Source organism: Microcaecilia unicolor, chromosome 2 (genome assembly GCF_901765095.1).
Source record: "Microcaecilia unicolor chromosome 2, aMicUni1.1, whole genome shotgun sequence".
Classification (NCBI taxonomy): domain Eukaryota; kingdom Metazoa; phylum Chordata; class Amphibia; order Gymnophiona; family Siphonopidae; genus Microcaecilia; species Microcaecilia unicolor.
In genome coordinates, this window is record NC_044032.1 from 2,687,151 (window position 1) to 2,709,368 (window position 22,218).

The following is a 22,218-nucleotide window of genomic DNA, read 5'->3' on the forward strand; positions in this document are numbered from 1 at the left end:
AGAATGTTGGGTGTTATTAGGAAGGGTATGGAGTCCAGGTGTGCGGATGTTATAATGCCGTTGTATCGCTCCATGGTGCGACCGCACCTGGAGTATTGTGTTCAGTACTGGTCTCCGGATCTCAAAAAAGATATAGTAGAATTGGAAAAGGTACAGCGAAGGGCGACGAAAATGATAGTGGGGATGGGACGACTTTCCTATGAAGAGAGGCTGAGAAGGCTAGGGCTTTTCAGCTTGGAGAAGAGACGGCTGAGGGGAGATATGATAGAAGTGTATAAAATAATGAGTGGAATGGATCGGGTGGATGTGAAGCGACTGTTCACGCTATCCAAAAATACTAGGACTAGAGGGCATGAGTTGAAGCTACAGTGTGGTAAATTTAAAACGAATCGGAGAAAATTTTTCTTCACCCAACGTGTAATTAGACTCTGGAATTCGTTGCCGGAGAACGTGGTACGGGCGGTTAGCTTGACGGAGTTTAAAAAGGGGTTAGATAGATTCCTAAAGGACAAGTCCATAGACCGCTATTAAATGGACTTGGAAAAATTCCGCATTTTTAGGTATAACTTGTCTGTAATGTTTTTACGTTTGGGGAGCGTGCCAGGTGCCCTTGACCTGGATTGGCCACTGTCGGTGACAGGATGCTGGGCTAGATGGACCTTTGGTCTTTCCCAGTATGGCACTACTTATGTACTTATGTACTTATGTAGTAGAATTGGAAAAGGTGCAGTGAAGGGTGACTAAAATGATAGCGGGGATGGGACGACTTCCCTATGAAGAAAGACTAAGGAGGCTAGGGCTATTCAGCTTGGAGAAGAGACGGCTGAGGGGAGACATGATAGAGGTATATAAAATAATGAGTGGAGTGGAACAGGTGGATGTGAAGCGTCTGTTCACGCTTTCCAAAAATACTAGGACTAGGGGGCATGCGATTAAATTACAGTGTAGTAAATTTAAAACAAATCGGAGAAAATTTTCTTCACCCAACGTGTAATTAAACTCTGGAATTCATTGCCGGAAAATGTGGTGAAGGCGGTTAGCTTAGCAGAGTTTAAAAAGGGGTTGGACGGTTTCCTAAAGGACAAGTCCATAAACCGCTACTAAACAGACTTGGAAAAATCCAAAATCCCAGGAATAGCATGTATAGAATGTTTGTACGTTTGGGAAGCTTGCCAGGTGCCCTTGGCCTGGATTGGCCGCTGTCGTGGACAGGATGCTGGGCTCGATGGACCCTTGATCTTTTCCCAGTATGGCATTACTTATGTACTTATGTAAAGCTCCGGCGGTAGAAAATACAACACAGTTTTCTAGCGCTGGAAATGGTGCATGGTGGGAGCCAAGGCCCCCACTTCATTTTCATAAAAGGACCCCTTAATTAAGTTATGACAGCAAAAAAGCTGACCTATGCAATGAGTGGTCTGAATATGACTGATAACCAGATCATTTCCTGCTCTGTCCTAACTCTACCTACTGCAGAGGTGGTGTCAGGAGCCCAGGGCAGAAATTGGGGAAGGGGCCCCAGAGCTGGTCTTCAAGCTATGCCTTCTTCAGCTTCAGGCAGGTTTGGGAGCCCCCTGTAAAATGGAGGCTCAGGGCAATTGCCCTGTTTCAGAGGTGTAGCCAGCAAACAGATTTTGGGTGGGCCTAGGCAAGAAGTGGGTGGGCACCAAGTATTCTCCCCCTCCCCCATCAAAAAATATCTCAGCTGGCAGGAAAACACTTCTTTCCACCTTGGCAGTCTGCAGCATGCATGCGCTGAAAACAGAGCATGTGCAGGTGCCGGTATCATAGACAGTAGCATTTTCGTTATCATCAGGGGAAAGTCTTCAGCTGGCGGAGCTTGGGATCCCCACCAGCTACCGCTAAACGTCTGCTACTGTTGGGTGGGCCTGAGCCCTAAGTGGGTGGGCCCCGGCCCACCGAGGCCCACCTGTGGCTACGCCACTGCCCTGTTTGCTACCCCCTAACATCCAAAGTAGAAAACAGGAAAAATCCTCTACGATGACGAATCACAGCAGATAAAAGTAGAGGCTGAACAAAGACAATTCACCACTGGAGACTTGAATCCAACAGTCTTTATTGATATAAGTAAAAAATGACCCGACACAGGCCGTGTTTCGGCGCATAAAAGCGCCTACATCAGGGGTCAAATAATATACTCTATGAGTGAAAAACATAAAATAATCATAAATCAACATTTATATAACAGAGTTAAACAGATTATGAATATTAAAGATTTAAAATGCAAAACAAATATACAAAATGATCAACATATATATTTTTTGATTCAAAATGAAAAGACATTGTAATTAAGATGAAACAGAAACCAAAAATACCATATAGTAATGAGTAAAATTATTTTAAAAAAATTAAAAAATAAATAATAAAAAAAATGAAAGTGAGAATGGGGTAATAAAGCACATGAAAGTATTAATGACAAAAATAATAATAAAATCATAATAATAAGCATACTGCCTACGGACGACCCCAGCACTAAGCAGACAATGCTGTGGCAAACTCCCTGGATTTTCTGTAGCGCTATGAGATTATTTGAGCTGAAAATCCAGCCCTCCTAACCAGTTATCTTCCACTGAATATCTGCCAGAAAGATCCCACAGTGCCTTGTTATTCTCTTTGACTTAATGAGATCATTAATGCATGGTCCATCCAGTCTGCCCAACAAGATAAACTCATATGTGTATACCTTACCTTGATTTGTACCTGTCTTTTTCAGGGCACAGACCGTATAAGTCTGCCCAGCAGGATTCCCCGCCTCCCAACCACCACTCCCGCCTCCCATCACCGGCTCTGGCAATGACCGTATAAGTCTGCCCTCCACTATCCTCGCCTCCCAACCACCAACCCCTCTTCCCCCCACCTGCTCCGCCACCCAATTTTGGCTAAGCTTCTGAGGACCCATTCCTTCTGCACAGGATTCCTTTATGTATATCCCAAGCATGTTTGAATTCCGTTACCGTTTTCATCTCCACCACCTCCAGCGAGAGGACATTCCAAGCATCCAACACCCTCTGTGAAAAAATACTTCCTGACATCTTTCCTGAGTCTGCCCCCCTTCAATAATACAAGAGACACCTATAGGAATATACGGGTGTCTCTAGCATTAATGTGTGCTCATTTTTAGTGAGCGCAAAAGAACGCTAGCGCACCTTAGTAAACAGGGTCTGTTATGTTTTGCTTATATATTCTGATATTATCACCTTTTGCTCATTCCTGATCTGAGGAAGAAGCTTCTGGCCTTCAGCAACCTACTCAAAACATGTGGAAATTTAGTCAATAAAAAAGGGATCGTCTTTTTGTTTTATTTTATTTCTATGTACTACTGTTTAACATATAGCATCACTTGTCCACCAATTTGATTAACCCTTTCATTGGAGTTTAAATTGTACCTTGGAATCACAGTGTCCCATTGGTTATCCTCCTTCCACCAGATCTCTCAGACGCCTATTATATCTACGTCTTCACTGTAACTCTTTCGTCTTTTGTGTACAGATTGTTGAAAAGGGTGAAATTCATTATGCTCTAAAAAAAATTTTTTTTATAGTATTTTTATTTGTGTCGCAAGTGATGGAATAGAGGTAACTGTTAGTGAGGCAGAAATTAAGAATATTGCATAATGATTTTATGATTCTTGATTTTTTTTTGTAAGTGACTTTTCAACTTCCTCTTCAAGGCAGGATATATTAAATTCAATTTTTAAATTAAATAACATTTTATGTTTTTGGTTTGTGTTTTCCTATTTAACAGCTGGCAGTAATAATTTGCAATCTTTTAATTCAGGGGTCCTTTGACAAAGGCACGCTGAAAATCGCTCGTGGTAGTGTAGGTGCGGGTTTTGGGTACGCGCCGGTCCATATTTTAGCGTGCCTGTAAACAAGCCTCTTTTTTTTTTTTTTGCTGAAAATGGACGTGTGGCAAAACCAAAATTGCCATGCATCCATTTTGGATCTGAGAACTTACCGCCAGCCATTGATCTAGCGGTAAAGAATCCGGGTGGTAATGACCTACGTGCATCAAATGCCACTTGGCGTGCATCCATTACACACATCCCCCCCCCAAATATTTTCAGACGCACGTATCGGACGCGCGTCAAAAATGAAATTACTGCAAGAGCAACACGGTAGTCGGGCGGTAACTCCATTTTGGCCCACGTTGGGCGCGCGAAGACGCTTATGCGGCTTAGTAAAATGGCCCCTATATATCCTCTTTGCTGATGGTACCTGGGCTACTTTTGTCCTTATTTCAACCTCTGTACTGGGGTTTTCTAACTTCCCTGTTTTGATAGTATCCTTCAAGGCTATTTATTCTTAGCCAAGTGCTCTAATGTGACTGCTGGATTTCCCTGTGGTTACAACACAGTAGAATTGTCTATATCCTAATAAATAAATATACTGTGTGAAACATATGTACTTACAGAAAACTCCCAGGGTTATTGACACACCGAGTAGAAGAAGACAGAGGATCAGCAGGAAAACTGCAGCTGACAACCAGAGAGGAGATTTACATCCCTGTGCTAAAGAGATTACAGAGAGACAAGAATTAGAATTAGAATTTGCTTTGTTTGCTAATAGCCTGTATGTTAAACCATCGTTTATCATTTGTGTAATATACTGTCACTTATTGCATAGCAAGCCAGAACGGTTTAGAAGTCAAAAATTGTACAATAACATTCAGTGTAGTTTAAAACTTGGAAATCCATTATATGATAGGACGAAAGAGACAAAACTTCCATACTGAAGACAATAACAAAGACATTCATTTCAACAGTCGTATCAGTTACATCCTGATTCTATAACAATGGTGCCAAATGTTATGCACTGATTGCACTGATTGCACTTGCGTTTATATCGAATTCAAGTGCGATCGGGTAGCTCTTACAAAGGTAGGAGTACTCCCACATTGTGTAAGTGGTAGATGAGCACCTGATGCTGTTCTATTAATGTTATACAAAAAGAAAGCTAAAATACAAATACGAACCATAAGTACAAAATTAACAATATACCAATTGAGATTTTATTAAATTCAACATACCATATTATATAGAAAGCACACCCAATATTACCCCCACATAAGTCAAATACGTTAGCGTTTAACTTTAAAAAAGGAGACTATGATAAAATGAGAAGAACAGTTAAAAAAAAAACGTAGGGGGGGCAACTGAGAGGGTAAAAACTGTACAACAGGCATGGACGCTGTTCAAAAATACCATCCTGGAGGCCCGCGAATTACAAAAGAAAGACGGAAGTCCAAAAGACAGCCAGCATGGTTGAAAAGTGAGGTGAAGGAAGCTATTAGGGCTAAAAGAAACGCCTTCAGAAAATGAAAGAAGGAACCGTCTGAAAATAACAAGAAGCAGCATAAGGAGTGTCAAAGCAAATGCAAGGCGCAGATAAAGAAGGCCAAGAGGGATTACGAAAAAAAGATAGCATTAGAGGCAAAAAAACATTGCAAAAATTTTTTTCGTTATATTAAAAGCAGGAAGCCGGCAAAAGAATCAGTTGGGCCGCTGGATGACCGAGGGGTATTTTTATTTATTTATTTATTGCATTTGTATCCCACATTTCCCCACCTATTTGCAGGCTCAATGTGGCTTACAGAGTCTTGTTATGGCATTAACATTCCAGCAGTGGCGTACCAAGGGGGGGGCGGTGGGGGCGGTCCGCCCCGGGTGCACGCTGCTGAGGGGGTGCCGCACGCCTGTTGGCTGAGTCTGTTCGTTCCCTCCCTGCTGCTCCCTCTGCGAGCGGAAAAGGTTACTTCCTGTTCCGGGGCAGAGGGAGCAGCAGGGAGGGAACGAGCGGACTTAGCCAACAGGCGCGCGGCACCCCCCCCCCCCCCCAGCAGGTAAAAATGCACCCAGGGGGAGGGTGTAATTTCACCGGTGGGGGTAATTTCACTGGTGGGTGGGGGGCTACGCTGCACCCGGGGGGAGGGGGTAATTTCGCCGGTGGGGGGGGGGGTAATTTCACCAGTGGGGGGCTGCGCTGCACCCAGGGGGGGGCGCATCGGCGATCCGCCCCGGATGTCAGGCAGCCTAGGAACGCCACTGCATTCCAGGATATCAGATACAATTAGTGATGTAACAAGATCAAGTGGGGGAATAGAAAAAAGTTAGGTGAGTAAGTATAGAAGGTAGATTGTCTTAACTGGGTTGGGTTGACGAAGTAGTTGAGTGAGGTTATGGGTTTTCTTTGTAGGCCTTGTTGAAGAGATAAGTCTTCAGAGATTTACGAAAGTTGGTAATTTCGTGGATAGTTTTCAAATCATTAGGTAATGCATTCCACAGTTGTGTGCTCATGGAGAAGTTAGTGGCATGTAACAGCTTGTATTTTAGTCCTTTACAGCTGGGGAAGTGCAGGTTGAGGAATTTGCGGGCTGATCTTTTGGCATTTCTGGGAGGCAGGTCCACGAGATTTAGCATGTAGGTTGGGGCGTCTGCATGGATGATTTTGTGTACAACCATGCATATCTTGAACGCGATGCATTCCTTAAGTGGGAGCCAGTGAAGCTTCTCTCTTAGGGGTCTTGCACTTTCATATTTAGTTTTTCCAAATATGAGTCTGGCGGCGGTGTTCTGGGCTGTTTGGAGTTTTTTGATAGTCTGTTCTTTGCAGCCAGCGTATAGTGCGTTGCAGTAGTCCAAGTGACTTATTACCATTGATTGTACTAGGGTATGGAAGATGTATCTCGGGAAGAAAGGTTTTACTCTTTTGAGTTTCCACATGGAGAAGAACATTTTTTTCGTCGTATTTTTCACGTGGGTATCGAGTGTGAGGTTTCTATCAATGGTAACTCCAAGGATTTTCAGATTTTGTGAGACGGGAAGAGAACAATATGGTGTGGTTATGGTGGTGAAGTTGTTTGTGTTATGTTGTGAGGCGAGTACAAGACATTGTGTTTTTTCTGCATTAAGTTTTAGCTGGAAAGCATCCGCCCAGGTGTGCATGATTTGGAGGCATTGGTTGATCTCATTGGTAATTTCATTCAGATCATGTTTAAACGGGATATAGATCGTGACATCGTCTGCATATATGTAGGGGTTGAGGTTCTGATTGGCTAGAAGTTTAGCTAAAGGTATCATCATTAGGTTAAAGAGGGTTGGTGAGAGGGGGGATCCTTGGGGAACTCCGCATTCAGGTATCCATGGGGCTGATATGTCCGTGTTCGTTGTTACTTGGTAAGATCTTGTGGTCAGGAATCCTTTGAACCATTTTGAGAACTGTGCCTCCTACTCTGAAGTATTCTAGTATATGTAATAGTATTCCATGATTTACCATGTCGAAGGCATTGGACATGTCGAATTGTAAGAGGAGTATGTTGTTACCAGTTGCAATTGCTTGTTTGAATGAGTTCATTGCAGACACTAGAACAGTTTCAGTGCTGTGATTCAATTGAAATCCTGATTGAGACTTGTGTAGAATTGAGTGTTTATTTAGATATTCAGTGAGTTGTTTCGTCACTATGCCCTCCATGAGTTTGGTTATGAGCGGAATAGATTCTATTGGGCGATAGTTGGTTAGGTCCATTGTGCTTTTCTTAGTGTCTTTAGGCAGAGGGGTAAGTAGGATGTTTCCTTTATCCGTGGGGAAGAGTCCATTTTGAAGTCTGTGGTTTATGTGTTTCGTGAGGTCTGTTTTGAATTGTTTAGGGGCCGATCTTTTTAGATTGGTAGGACAGGTGTCTAGTTTGCAGTGCGATTTGGCATATCTTCCAAGCCCTTGTGAGATTTCATCTAACGAGAGCGTGTCAAAGTTGGTCCATGATCAATCTGCTGGGAGTTCCCCGGGTATTGGGTCTAGACATTCCAGGATGTTTGTGTAGTCAGATATGTTGGTAGGTATCATGAGTCGGAGCTTTATAATTTTTTCGTTGAAGTAGTTCGCAAGATTGGTTGCAGATGGGGTGTCTATATTATTAGTGGTTACCGGTGTAGTATTTAGTAGTTTGTTTACAAGTGAGAAGAGTTTGTTTGTATCCTTGTAGTTTGGTCCTATTTTGGTTTTATAGTAAGTTCTTTTAGTTTGTCTGATAGTATATTTGTATTTTCTTTGTAGTTGTTTCCAGGCTTTGAGTGTGTGTTCATCTTTTTTCTTGCTCCACGCTCTTTCTAGTCTTCTGACCTGTGTTTTTAGTTCTTTCAGTTCTTCGTTAAACCATGGTATTGAGTTTTTTCTATGTGAGGTTCTGGTTTGAAGTGGTGCTATATTGTCTAGTACTGTTCTGCATCTGTTGTCCCATTCTTGGAGAAATTGGGATGAGTCTGTAGGTATTGTCCATTCGTCGGTGTAGAATTGTTGCCAGAATGTTATTGGGTATATTTTGCCTCTCGTGGTATACGTTTGTTGCTCTTGTTTTTGTTGTATCTTTTTTGTTTTCCAGTCCTTTTACAAAGGCACGCTGAAAATCGCTCATGGTAGTGTAGGTGCGGGTTTTGGGTGCGCACCGGTCCATTTTTTAGCGTGCTTGTAAAAAGGCCTCTTTTTTTGCTGAAAATGGATGTGTGGCAAAATCAAAATTTTGGGTCTGAGAATACAGCCAGCGGTAAAGAATCCGGGTGGTAATGACCTACGTGCATCAAATGCCACTTGGCGTGCGTCCATTACACATGCCCCCCCAAAATATTTTCAGACGTGCGTATCGTATGTGCGCAAAAAATGAAATTACTGCAAGAGCAACACGGTAGTCGGGCGGTAACTCCATTTTGGCCCGCGTTGGGCGCGCGAAGACGCTTATGCGGCTTAGTAAAATGGCCCCTATATATCCTCTTTGCTGATGGTACCTGGGCTACTTTTGTCCTTATTTCAACCTCTGTACTGGGGTTTTCTAACTTCCCTGTTTTGATATCCTTCAAAGCTATTTATTCTAAGCCAAGTGCTCTAATGTGACTACTGGATTTCCCTGTGGTTACAACACAGTAGAATTGTCTATATCCTAATAAATAAATATACTGTCACACTTATTTTCGAAAGGGAAGGGCGCCCTTCTTCCGACACAAATCGGGAGATGGGCGTCCTTCTCCCGAGGTCGCCCAAATCGGCATAATCAAAAGCCTATTTTGGGCGCCCTCAACTGCTTTCCGTCACAGGGACGACCAAAGCTCACGTGGGCGTGTCAGCAGCATACCAAAGGCAGGACAGGGGCATGATTAAGAGATGGGCGTTCTCCGTTGATAATGGAAAAAAGAAGGGCGTCCCTGACGAGCATTTGGTCGACTTTACGTGGTCCATTTATTTTTAGGACCAAGCCTCAAAAAAGTGCCCGAACTGACCAGCCAGCGTATTTTCAAAAGAGATCGCCAGCCATCTTTCGACACAAATCGGGAGATGGCCAGCGATCTCCTGAATCCAGCCAAATCGGTATAGTTGAAAGCCGATTTTGGCCGGCACCAACTGCTTTCTGTCGCGGATCATCTGGGCAGCAACCATCTTTGGAAGATCATCTGAGAGGCAGCCATTTTGGCAATATCATCTGAGAGCAGCCATCTTAGGTAGCTCATAGGGCAGCCATCTTGAGCATCTTTAGGGCGTGCCCTATGAGATCTTTTGCCTCTCAGCTGAAACCGGGATCCTCTGATTGGAGGCCTATTTAAGAACTGGTTGGTGCCACCATCTTTGCTTCAGCTTCTATCTTGGTAGAGGTTGGTGCTCTCATACGTGCGTTCCAGTGACTGACCTTTCTACTTGCCTAGACCTTCGGATTGAACCTGACTATTCTCTGTTTGCTGCCTGCCAAGAACCTCGGATTGAACCTGACTATTCTCTGTTTGCTGCCTGCCAAGACCTCGGATTGAACTTGACTATTCTCTGTTTGCTGCCTGCCAAGACCTTCGGTTTGACCCTGACTGTTTTCTGTTTGCTGCCTGCCCAGACCCTCGGATTGACCTGGTCCATTCTTTGTTCGCTGTCAGCCTGGTCCTGTGGAGTGTTTCATCCCTCACTGCTCTTCCCGCTTCCACCTGCCATGGCCGGCGGTCATGTGACCCCAATCGTATCCAGAAGTCCTGGTGGCCACCTGCACCTGGGAGCTCAACTCCTGGGGAAAGGTGGTCGCTCCCAGGTGAAGCCCGGGGTTGTTCGGCTGCCCGACCAAATGCGGAGTCTCCACATTCCACCGTGCTCAGTCGGAGCACAAAGGCTCACTATCAAAATCCTGACAGTAAGCTGAAGCCAGGAGCTCGCCGAGCAAGACCGAGCTGTCCGATCTGGCTCAAGCATTACAACAGCAACAGGCTCAGCTGAATCGCTTGTCCAGTGTGCTTCAGGACGTTTGCTCCCAGATGCCCTCTCCTCGGCAGCAACTTCCTGCCAACCCCTCTGGTTCCAGGGCGGAGGCCTCTGTTCTGCATCTGCGGCTCCCAGAACCACCCCGTTTTGACGGTACACCCTTAGGATGTTGGGGTTTCCTCAACCAGTGTCAGATGTTATTTGAGCTACAACCTGGATCTTTTCCATAATGACCAAGTGAAGATCACCTACATCATCTCCTTGCTCTCGGGACCTGCCCTAGCCTGGGCCTCGCCGTTGTGGGAACAGCGTGATCCTGTGCTCTCAGATTTGGGAGAATTCTTGTGGCAGTTCCGAATGGTATTTGAGGTTCCAGGTTGCCCATCCTCAGCCGCAGGAGAACTGCTGCGTATCCAGCAGGGAGCCGGGTCCGTTGGGGCCCGAAGTCTCGCGGCTGAACTCCGCTGGAACCAGGAGGCCATAACGGCCATTTTTTGGCAGGGTCTGAACGGAATAATTAAAGATGAACTTGTGGGAAGGGAGCTCCCCATAACCCTGGACGCACTCATTACCCGTCTGTACCTGGATTGACATCCATTTCCAGGAGAGGGCCCAGGAGCTCAACGATCTGACCAGAGACCCATGTTCCGACCTGTTCGTCCTGGGGTACCCAAACCCTCCGGAGAGGCTACAGCTAAGGTGGAGGAGGAACCCATGGTGGTGGGACGACACCGGCTCTCCGAGGCTGAGAGGGCTTACCACCGCAGGAATTACTTATGCATGTACTGCGGGTAACCAGGGCATTTTGCGGGGTCCTGCCCAAACAAGTCGTGAAACGCTCCGGTCCGGGCCCCGTGAAGGGAGTGGAGCTGGGCCGGATATCATCCCTTCCTGACAATCTGCTGTCGGTTTCAGTTCTGCTGCAGGGGCACGGGTTCCAGGTCCACACTGTGGCCTTGGTGGATTCTGGAGCCGCCCGGGGGAAATTTCATCGACGCTGACCTCCTGTCCCGATTGGGGGGGATGACGGTGCCTTGTCAGCCGGCTCTCCAGGTTACTTCTATTCAAGGGGACATGCTTCCCCGGTGCATTACACGGATCACCTCCCCCTTACGTATGCAGGTAGGAGTCCTGCACCAGGAAATGATCCAGTTCCTGGTTCTCTCCCAAGCATCCCGTCATCTTGGGGCTGCCTTGGCTCCGTCTCCACGCACCTTCCATTGACTGGGCCACAGGACAGATTGGACAATGGGGCCCACGATGTTTCCAGGAATGTCTTCCACAGATCAGACCGCCTATTAAGGCCAGCACCGCCATCCTTCGCAGTCCACAGGCTCCACGGGTCGTCCTGCTGGAGGAATATCAGGATGTTTTCTGTGCTCAGAGGGCCGACATTCTTCCGCCCCACCAGTCTTTTGACTGTCCCATCGATTTACTCCCAGGAACGAATCCACCTAGGGGGTGATTGTATACCCTGTCCCAGGAAGAGTCTCAGGTAATGCGCACCTATGTCCAGGAAAACCTGCTCAAGGGATTCGTCCAGCTTTCTACCTCCCGGCGGGGGCAGGGTTCTTTTTTGTCACCAAAAAGGATGGGACCCTGTGGCCCTGTATCGACTATCGGGGCTTGAACAAGATTACCGTGAAGAACCGGTACCCACTTCCGCTAATCCCAGAGCTGTTTGATCAGCTACAGGGGGCCAAGGTTTTCACAAAATTGGATTTACTGGGTGCCTACAATCTGGTGCAGATTCAAGAGGGGTAAGAGTGGAAAACAGCCTTTAATGCACACGAAGGACATTTTGAATACCTAGTGATGCCATTCGGTGTCTGTAACGCCCCTGCGGTATTCCAGAAATTTGTCAACTATATTTTCCAAGATCTGTTATACATCTCAGTCATTGTATATCTAGATGATATTCTGATTTTCTCGTCCTCTCTACCACAACACCTCATCCATGTCCGCACCGTCCTTCGGCAGCTGCGGGAACACCATCTGTTTGCAAAGCTTGAAAAATGCTCTTTTCACCAGCAAGCGCTCCCTTTCCTGGGATACATCATCTCGGACACGGGGCTGCAGATATATCCCACCAAGCTGCAAGCCATCCGCACCTGGACGGTACCCCAGGGGCTCCGGGCTCTGCAAAGATTCCTAGGGTTTGCCAATTATTACCGGCAGTTCATTCGAGACTATTTGCTGGTTACTGCTCCTCTGACTGCCCTCACAAAAAAGGGTGCAGATGTGAAGAACTGGTCCTCCGAAGCAGTTTCTGTGTTCTCCAGCCTGAAGGATGCCTTCCTGTCTGCCCCAGTTCTCCGCAGTCCTGACCCGTCTAAACCTTTTTTGGTAGAGGTGGATGCCTCGTCCCTGGGGTCTGGGGCAGTACTATCGCAAACCTCAACTTCGGGCAAGCAGCACCCCTGCTTCTATTTCTCCTGTAAGTTCTCTCCTGCGGAGCGGAATTGCACCATCGGAGACCACGATCTATTAGCGCTCAAATTAGCATTCCAAGAATGGCGGTACTTGTTGGAGGGAGCAGCACATCCAGTCACGGTGATAACTGATCACAAAAACCTCCCCTACCTACAGAATGCTACGAGGTTAAATCCACGCCAGGCCCGTTGGTCCTAGTTCTTCGCCCGCTTTGACTTCCAGTTGGTTTTCCGGCCAGCAGAGAAGAACATACAGGCAGACGCGTTATCCCGAGTGTTTGAGCCACCCGAGGAGCAAGAGGAACCGAGGCCGATGTTAAATCCTGCCTGTATTCCTTCCATTCCGGGGGCCACTTCTTCATGCAGGAGGGCGGTTCCGCCACGCCTACGTAGGAAGGTGCTGCGCTGGGGCCATTCATCTGAGTTTGCGGGCCATTTCGGTTTCCGGAAGACCTTGCATCTGATTTCCCGGAACTATTGGTGGCCCCGGATGGTGCAAGACATTCTCCAGTATGTCACTACTTGTCCTGTGTGTGTGCGGAGCAAATCGTCTCACACCAGGCCTTGGGGGTTGATGCAGCCTATGCCGGTGCCGCAACAACCATGGCAAGATTTGTCCATGGATTTCATCACCGATCTGCCTCCATCTCAAGGGAATACAGTCATATGGGTGGTGATCGATCGTTTCTCATGGATGGCCCATTTTATTCCCATGCGAGCTTTACCTATGGCAGCTACCCTTGCCGCTAGTTTCATTCTGCACATCTTCAGACTCCATGGACTTCCACAGAGGATCATCAGCGACCGGGGCTCTCAGTTCACCTCCTGTTTTTGGAGAGCCTTATGCTCCGTTTTTGGAATGACCACCCTGTTTTCATCTGCCTATAATCCCCAGACCAACGGCATGGTTGAAAGGGTTAACCAGACTTTAAAGACCTTCTTACGTGCATACACCAACCAACGCCAGGATGATTGGGCTACCTTGTTGCCGTGGGCCGAGTTCGCCTACAACAATAGCTTGCATTCAGCCTCTCAAACGTCTCCATTTTTTGTTATCTATGGCCGGCACCCTCATCTACCACCTCCTATCTTGCCCAACCAGATTCCTTCCCAAGTACAAGCCACTGTCAGCACTTTCCAAGACACCTGGACAAAGATGCAGGATCAACTGCAACGGGCCGCGGTCAGAGCCAAGTATACGTTTGATCGCAAGAGGCGAACAGCTCCTACCCTCCTACCAGGGCAAAAAGTATGATTGAGCACTAAACATCTGAGGCTACAGCTCCCATCGCTGAAATTCGCCCCTCGGTTTATTGGGCCCTTCGCAGTCCTATCCCAAGTAGGAGCTGTGACTTATCGGCTTCGATTGCCCAGCAGTCTCCGTGTCCACAACCCCTTCCACATCTCGATGCTCAAACCTTTCCACAGGTCCAAATGGCACTTGGAACCTAGGAGAAAGGCCGTGCCTAAAAGTGAACCTGATCCAGAATATGAGGTGGACTGAATACTGGATTCCAAGCGCCAGGGGGGGACGCTTGTTCTATCTGCTTGCTTGGAAGCATTATGGTCCTGAGGATAATTCATGGGAACCGGCGAATAATATCCATGCGTCTGACCTAATTACAGAATTCCACGCTCATCATCCTGCTAAGCCCAGACCGAACCGGTGAGGGGGAGATTTTCTGGAGGGGGTACTGTTGCAACCCTATCTTGTTCTTCTAATGGCAGCCATATTGGAAGGATCATCTGGGCAGCAACCATCTTTGGAAGATCATCTGAGAGGTGGCCATCTTGGTAGGATTATCTGAGAGCAGCCATCTTAGGTAGCTCATAGGGCAGCCATCTTGAGCATCTTTAGGGCGTGCCCTATGAGATCTTTTGCCTCTCAGCTGAAACCGGGATCCTCTGATTGGAGGCCTATTTAAGAGCTGACTGGTGCCACCATCTTGCTTCAGCTTCTATCTTGGTAGAGGTTGGTGCTTTCGTACGTGCGTTCCAGTGACTGACCTTTCTAGTTGCCTAGACCCTCGGATTGAACCTGACTATTCTCTGTTTGCTGCCCGCCAAGAACCTCGGATTGAACCTGACTATTCTCTGTTTGCTGCCCGCCAAGACCTCGGATTGAACCTGACTATTCTCTGTTTGCTGCCTGCCCAGACCCTTGGATTAACCTGGTCCATTCCTTGTTCGCTGTCAGCCTGGTCCTGTGGAGTGCTTCATCCCTCACTGCTCTTCCCGCTTCCGTCTGCCACAGCCGGCGGTCATGTGACCCCAATCATATCCAGAAGTCCTGGTGGCCACCTGCACCTGGGAGCTCAACTCCTGGAGAACGGTGGTCGCTCCCAGGTGAAGCCCAGGGTTGTTCGGCTACCTGACCGAGTGCGGAGTCTCCACATTCCACCGTGCTCAGTCAGAGCACAAGGGCTCACTATCAAAATCCTGCCACCGGGTAAACTTCAAGGGGGCGTGTTGGCAGGCTACAGAAGGCAGGATGGGGGCGTGGTTACGAGATAGCCAGCTTCGCCCGACAATGGAAAAAAGATGGCCGGGTCTGACAAGCATTTTGACCTCCCCTTACACCCCCAGTGGTCACCAACCCCGTCCCACCCAAAAAATATATATATTTAAACATTTTTTTGCCAGCCTCTATGCCAGCCTGAAATGTCATACCCAGCTCCTTGACAGGAGTGTGCAGGTCCCTGGAGCAGTTTTTAGTGGGTGCAGTGCACTTCAGGCAGGCGGACCCCTGCCCATCCCCCCCTACCTGTTACCTACCCACTGTACCCACATGTAGGTGCCCCCTTCACCCCTTAGGGCTATGATAGTGGTGTAGAGTTGTGGGGAGGGGTTTTTGGGGGGATTTGGGGTGCTCAGCACCCAAGGTAAGTGAGCTATGCACCTGGGACCAATTTTTGAAGTCCACTGCAGTGCCCCCTAGGGTGCCCGGTTGGTGTCCTGGCATGTCAGGGGGACCAGTGCACTACAAATGCTGGCTCCTCCCAAGAACAAATATCTTGCATTTCGCCGGGTTTGAGATGGCCGGGCCCGGTTTCCATTATGGCCAAAAACCGAAGCTGGCCATCTCTAAACCCAGCGATCTCAACATTTGACCTAAATGTTGAGATTTAACCGGCCCGAACCGTATTAGCGAAAGAAAAGATGGCCGACCATCTTTTTAGAAAATACAGTTGGCTCCGCTCAGTTGTGGAGCCAGCCCCGGAGATGGCCGACCATGGAGATGGCCAGCGCCATTCGATTATGCCCCTCCAGATGACCACCGGAGGGAATCGGGGATCACCTCCCCTTGCTCCACCCAGTGGTCACTAACCCCCTTCCACCATAAAAAAAAGTTTAAAAATACTTTTTTGCCAGCCTCTATGCCAGCCTCAAATGCCATACTCAGGTCCAACGCAGCAGTATGCAGGTCCCTGGAGCAGTTGTAGTGGGTGCAGTGTACTTCAGGCAGGCGGACCCAGGCCCACCCCCCCCCTTCCTGTTACACTTGTGCTGGTGAATGTGAGCCCTCCAACCCCCCCCCCCCCACACACACACACACACAAATCCACTGTACCCAATCTAGATGTCCCCTTCATCCCTAAGGGCTGTGGTAGTGGTGTACAGTTGTGGGGAGTGGGTTTTGGGGTGGGGTTGGGGGGGTTTGAGGGTCTGAGCACCCAAGGTAAGGGAGCAGTGCACCTGGGAGCAATTTGTGAAGTCCACTGCAGTGCCCCCTAGGGTGCCTGGTTGGTGTCCTAGCATGTGATGGGGGACTAGTTCACTACAAATGCTGGCTCCTCCCACGACCAAATGGCTTGGATTTGGTCATTTTTGAGATGGTCATCATTGGTTTCCATTATCGCCAAAAACCGAGGACGACCATCTCAAAAACGACCTATGGGCGTCCCCGACCGTATTATTGAAACGAAAGATGGACGCCCAGCTTTTTTCGATTATACAGGTTGCCCTGCCCCTTTGCCGGGACATTGTTAAAGATGGGCGCTCTTAGAGGTGGTTGTCCCCGTTTGATTATGCCCCTCTGTGTGAACCATATGTACTTACCGAAAACTCCCAGGGTTATTGGCACACCGAGTAGAAGAAGAAAGAGGATCAGCAGGAAAACTAAGAACCAGGGAGGAGGTGTAAATTGCAGTGCTAAAGAGATTACAGAGAGAGAAGAATTAGAATTAGAATTTGTTTTGTTCACTAATAGCCTGTATGTTAAACCATAGTTTATCATTCGTGTACTATGCTGTCACTTATTGCATAGCAAGCCAGAATGGTTTAGAAGTCAAAATTATACAATGACATTCATAAGTACATAAGTAATGCCACACTGGGAAAAGACCAAGGGTTCATCGAGCCCAGCATCCTGTCCACGACAGCGGCCAATCCAGGCCAAGGGCACCTGGCAAGCTTCCCAAATGTACAAACATTCTATACATGTTATTCCTGGAATTGTGGATTTTTCCCAAGGCCATTTAGTAGCGGTTTATGGACTTGTCCTTTAGGAAACCGTCTAACCCCTTTTTAAACTCTGCCAAGCTAACCGCCTTCACCACGTTCTCCGGCAACGAATTCCAGAGTGTAAATACGCGTTGGGTGAAGAAAGGTTTTCTCCGATTTGTTTTAAATTTACTACACTGTAGTTTCATCGCATGCCCCCTAGTCCTAGTATTTTTGGAAAGCGTGAACAGACGCTTCACATCCACCTGTTCCACTCCACTCATTATTTTATATACCTCTATCATGTCTCCCCTCAGCCGTCTCTTCTCTAAGCTGAAAAGCCCTAGCCTCCTTAGTCTTTCTTCATAGGGAAGTCGTCCCATCCCCGCTATCATTTTAGTCGCCCTACGCTGCACCTTTTCCAATTCCACTATATCTTTCTTGAGATGTAGTTTAAAACTTGGAAATCCATTATATGATAGGACGAAAGAGACAAAACTTCCATACTGAAGAAAATAACAAAGATACTCATTTCAACAGTCGTATCAGTTACATCATGATCCTATAACAATGGTGCCAAATGTTATGCACTGATTGCACTGATTACACTTGCATTTATATCGAATTCAAGTGCAATCGGGTAGCTCTTACAAAGGTAGGAGTACTCCCACATTGTGTAAGTGGTAGATGAGCACCTGATGCTGTTCTATAAATGTTATACAAAAAGAAAGCTAAAATACAAATACGAACCATAAGTACAAAATTAACAATATACCAATTGAGATTTTATTATATAGAAAGCACACCCAATATTACCCCCATATAATACATATATTAGATAACTCTTAAAACCTGAAGAGTTCGTCCATGATAAATTTTCACTTGGTTTTCTAAGTGTAGTCACCATATACTGGCAACAAGACCATTCATTCAGCCCGTTGAGAAAGTCCAGTCGTCACACATGGAACTTCATTAAATAACTCTTCGGTCAGTCAATTATTCATAGTAATTTTAGTACATCCTCAGTTTGTATCGTATTTTGCAGCGCTAAGAACGCATGTGTTGACGTTCTTGCTGACTGGACAAAGGAAAAGACGATTTGGAGATCCTTCAGCTGTGTCTCACTCTAAATATTGATTGCTTATTACTTGGCTGACAGCTCCTGATGACGCCCTTGCGGCAAAACACAAATTTGTGTCGGGCTGGAGAATATTCTTAAGATTGCCAATATTCTTAGAGCTGCAAAATTATTATTATTATTATTATGATTATTATTTGTAGCATTTGTATCCCATATTTTCCCACCTATTTGCAGGCTCAATGTGGTTTACATTTGCCGTAATGGCGAATGCCATTTCGGGGTAACAGAGTTACATATGGTATTACGTTAAGGTGCACACATACAAGGTGAACATACATGGAGCATAACATATATGAAGCAGATCATGGTATATATATATACATCGTGTACATACATATAAGGTAAAGAAGAATAGATAATGGTATTGTATGAGGTTCCTGAACAATAGGTTGGATTGTAACATACATTAGGTCATTGTAAATAGATCTTATTCAGTTTAAGGTTTAGGGTGGTATTGCTTGATTGTTAATATCAGGGAGGTTAGTCTTCCATGTGATAAGAGATCAGTTTTGTATAGATCGTGTATAGTGTTATTATTTAGTATCTAAGATGGATGTTTGTGGTAAGCCTTCTTGAAAAGATCTGTTTTCAGTAGCCTTCGGAAGATGGGTAGGTCTTGTGTTGTTTTTATGGCCTTCGGTAGTGCGTTCCATAACTGCGTGCAGATGTATGAGAAACTGGTCGCGTATGTGGATTTGTACTTTAGCCCTTTACAATTAGGATAATGGAGATTGAGGAATGTGCGTGATGATCTTTTTGCATTCCTACTGTAATAGGCAGGTCTATTAGGTCTGACATATAGGCTGGAGCTTCTCCGTGAATAATTTTGTGGACCAGGGTACAGACTTTGAACACAATTCTTTCTTTTAGTGGGAACCAGTGTAGGTTTTCTCTTAGGGGCCTGGCGCTTTCATATTTCGCTTTTCCAAATATGAGTCTGGCTGCTGTGTTCTGAGCAGTTTGAAGCTTCTTAATGATTTGTTCTTTACATTCGGCATAAATGGCATTGCAGTAGTCTAGATGACTTAGCACCATTGATTGTACCAGGCTGTGGAATACTTCCCTTGGGAAGAAAGGTTTGATTCTTTTAAGTTTCCACATTGAGAAGAACATTTTCTTTGCTGTATTTTTCGCATGATCTTCGAATGTGAGATTTCGGTCAATTGTGACTCCCAGAATTTTCAGGCTGTCTGATATCGGAAGAGTGTAGTCCGTGGTATTTATGGTATTGGGTTTGTTTGTGTTATATTGTGAGGACAGGATGAGACATGCAAGCTCATTTTCAAAGCACTTAGCCTCCCAAAGTTCCATAGAAGCCTATGGAACTTAGCCTCCCAAAGTGCTTTGAAAATATGCCTAATTGTGTTTTTTCAGCGTTTAGCTTTAGTTGAAATGCGTCTGCCCATGAGTTCATTATTTGGAGGCTGTGTGTGATTTCATTTGTGATTTTGGTTATGTCTTGTTTGAATGGGATGTATATCGTGACATCATCTGCATAGATGTACGGGTTGAGTCCTTGGTTGGATAGTGATTTGGCTAAAGGTGTCATCATTAAGTTAAAAAGGGTTGGTGAGAGTGGTGATCCTTGTTGTACTCCACATTCTGGTTTCCATGGTGTTGATGTTTTTGAGTTTGAGATCACTTGATAAGTTCTTGCAGTTAAGAAGCCTTTAAACCATCTTAGTACGTTTCCTCCAATCCCAAAGTAGTCTAGGATGTTCGAGAGTATTTGGTGGCTGACCATGTCGAACGCGCTGGACATATCGAATTGTAGAAATAGCACGTTGTTTCCAGTTGCAATTAGTTGTTTAAATTTGGTAACGAGAGTGGTTAGCACTGTTTCAGTGCTATGGTTGGATCGAAATCCTGATTGTGATTCATGTAGTATTGTGAATTTGTTTAGGTAGTTAGTGAGTTGTTTGGTTACCATGCTTTCTATTAGTTTAACTATCAGGGGAATGGATGCGACTGGTCGGTAGTTGGATGTGTCATTTAGTTTTTTCTTTAAGTCTTTGGGTATAGGTGTCAGTAGTATATTTCCTTTGTCCTTGGGGAAAAGTCCATGTTGTAGCATGCAGCAGAGTTGTCACAAGTGATAGAAGGTTGCTTGAATTTGGGGGATCAGAGTAAAATGTTGAATCTATCTATTCCAAGGTTCCTGACTTGTGATTTGAGAGGAAGTTCATATTTCCCATAAGAGATTTTGATGTCAGGTGTGTATCCACTTGTGTTAGGGACCCAGAGAAGCTCAGTTTTACTTGGGTTCAGGCAAATTTTGTTGTTTTTAGCCCATTCCTGAATTGATGTTAGACAGGTAATCAGTTTATTCAGGGCTGTAGGTTAAATGGGTATCAGTAGCTACACATCATCTGCGTAGATGTAAAACTGGGTGTCCCATGACCGAATCAGCTCAGCTAGTTGCTTGAGGTAGATATTGAACAGATTAGGTGACATTATCGATCCTTGTGGTACCCCACAGGTCAATGCCCATAGTAGCGATGATGTGCTGCCAACAGTATGGACTGTTGTCTGATAGATAGGATCTGAACCAAGCAAGTACTGTTCCATTGATACCTGTTTCTGTCCATTGTGCTAGCATGATATCAAGATCCATAGTGTCAAAAGCTGCTGAGAAATCTAGCAATTCTAACACCGAGGCAAATCCTCTGTCTCGGTTTCTGTGAAGATCATCTAGTAGGGATACAAGATGGCTGAGGGGAGATATGATAGAGGTCTATAAAATAATGGGTGGAGAGGAACGGGTAGACGTGAATCGTTTGTTTACTCTTTCCAAAAATACTAGGACTAGGGGCACGCAATGAAGCTACAAAGTAGTAAATTTAAAACGAATCAGAGAAAAGTTTTCTTCACTCAATGTGTAATTAAACTCTGGAATTCATTGCCAGAAAATGTGGTAAAGTTGGTTAGTTTAGTGAGGGTTAAAAAAGGTTTGGACGACTTCCTAAAGGAAAAGTCCATAGACCAAGATGGCTGCCGCATAGCGGGACGGGGAACCGTTAGCTCCTGGGGCCCCCGGGCTAACCGCCGGTCTTTAGTCGTGGATCGGCTCAGCATCGCTGATCCTACACCTCCCTTGGTCCGGGGAGCCGTGGGGTGCCTGCTAGGCTGCGTCCAGCTGCTTGTTCCGGCCAGTTCATGCCGTTTCTCTGTACCGGCCAATAGCGGCCGCCGCTCGGGCCGTTTCGTGCCGTCCGTGACTGGAAATCTTTGCTTGCCTTGCCGGTTCCAGATCCTGTGGTCCCCCTTCCTTTGCGATGTTGCTGCCGGGCCCGTTGGTATCCTGTGTCCTGCCCTCATTGCGTGCAATCAGCTGTTTGGCTGAGCGATGACACCCTCCGGTTGCTGCTGCCGTCTGCCTCTGGTGTCCTCTTCTAGTCTTCGAGCCACTTTGGCTGCAACTACGGACACTCCGCCTGCCGCCCGTTGGTTTCAGGCATGTTTGTCCTCCGTTGATCGCTGCAGCTGAGCCATTGGACCTTTTGGTACTGCGCCGCCTGGTTGCTGGATCCATCATCTGGGGAGCTGGAGCGGACGGTTGAAGAGCTGCTTTCAACTTCTTCTGCAGCCGGCTTTCTCGACTTAGCACAGGCAGCCACAAGAGGTTCAGCCTACACCTCGATCTCAACACTATCACCTGAAGTTCTTCTTACCAACATATCTATGGACCATGCTGGTCAGGCACTCTACGTCCCTTGATCAAATATGCAGAGGAAACCGCCTCCTTCAACCATCTGGAAATAGTTGTACAACACAAACAACCTATCTGAAGGCGCATTATTAAAATGACTTGGGGAAAATCCACTGCTTATTTCTGGATAAGCAGCATAAAATATATTGAACTTTTTCTGGATCTTGCCAGGTATTTGTGACCTGGATTGGCCACTGTTGGAAACAGGATGCTGGGCTTGATAGACCTTTGGTCTGTCCCATTGTGGCTGTA

At 46.3% G+C, this 22,218-nt stretch overlaps 1 protein-coding gene across 1 annotated transcript in view; it reads right to left on the minus strand.

The window, feature by feature from the left end:
* LOC115461766 overlaps positions 1 to 22,218 on the minus strand; it is a 568,733-nt gene that overhangs the window by 533,964 nt on the left and 12,551 nt on the right. Inside the window, exons 3-4 of the mRNA XM_030191811.1 lie at positions 16,733 to 16,825; positions 4,433 to 4,531 (exon numbers count right to left, since the gene is read on the minus strand). Of these exons, the coding sequence (XP_030047671.1) occupies positions 4,433 to 4,531; positions 16,733 to 16,825 (192 nt within the window). The remainder of the gene's footprint in view (positions 1 to 4,432; positions 4,532 to 16,732; positions 16,826 to 22,218) is intronic.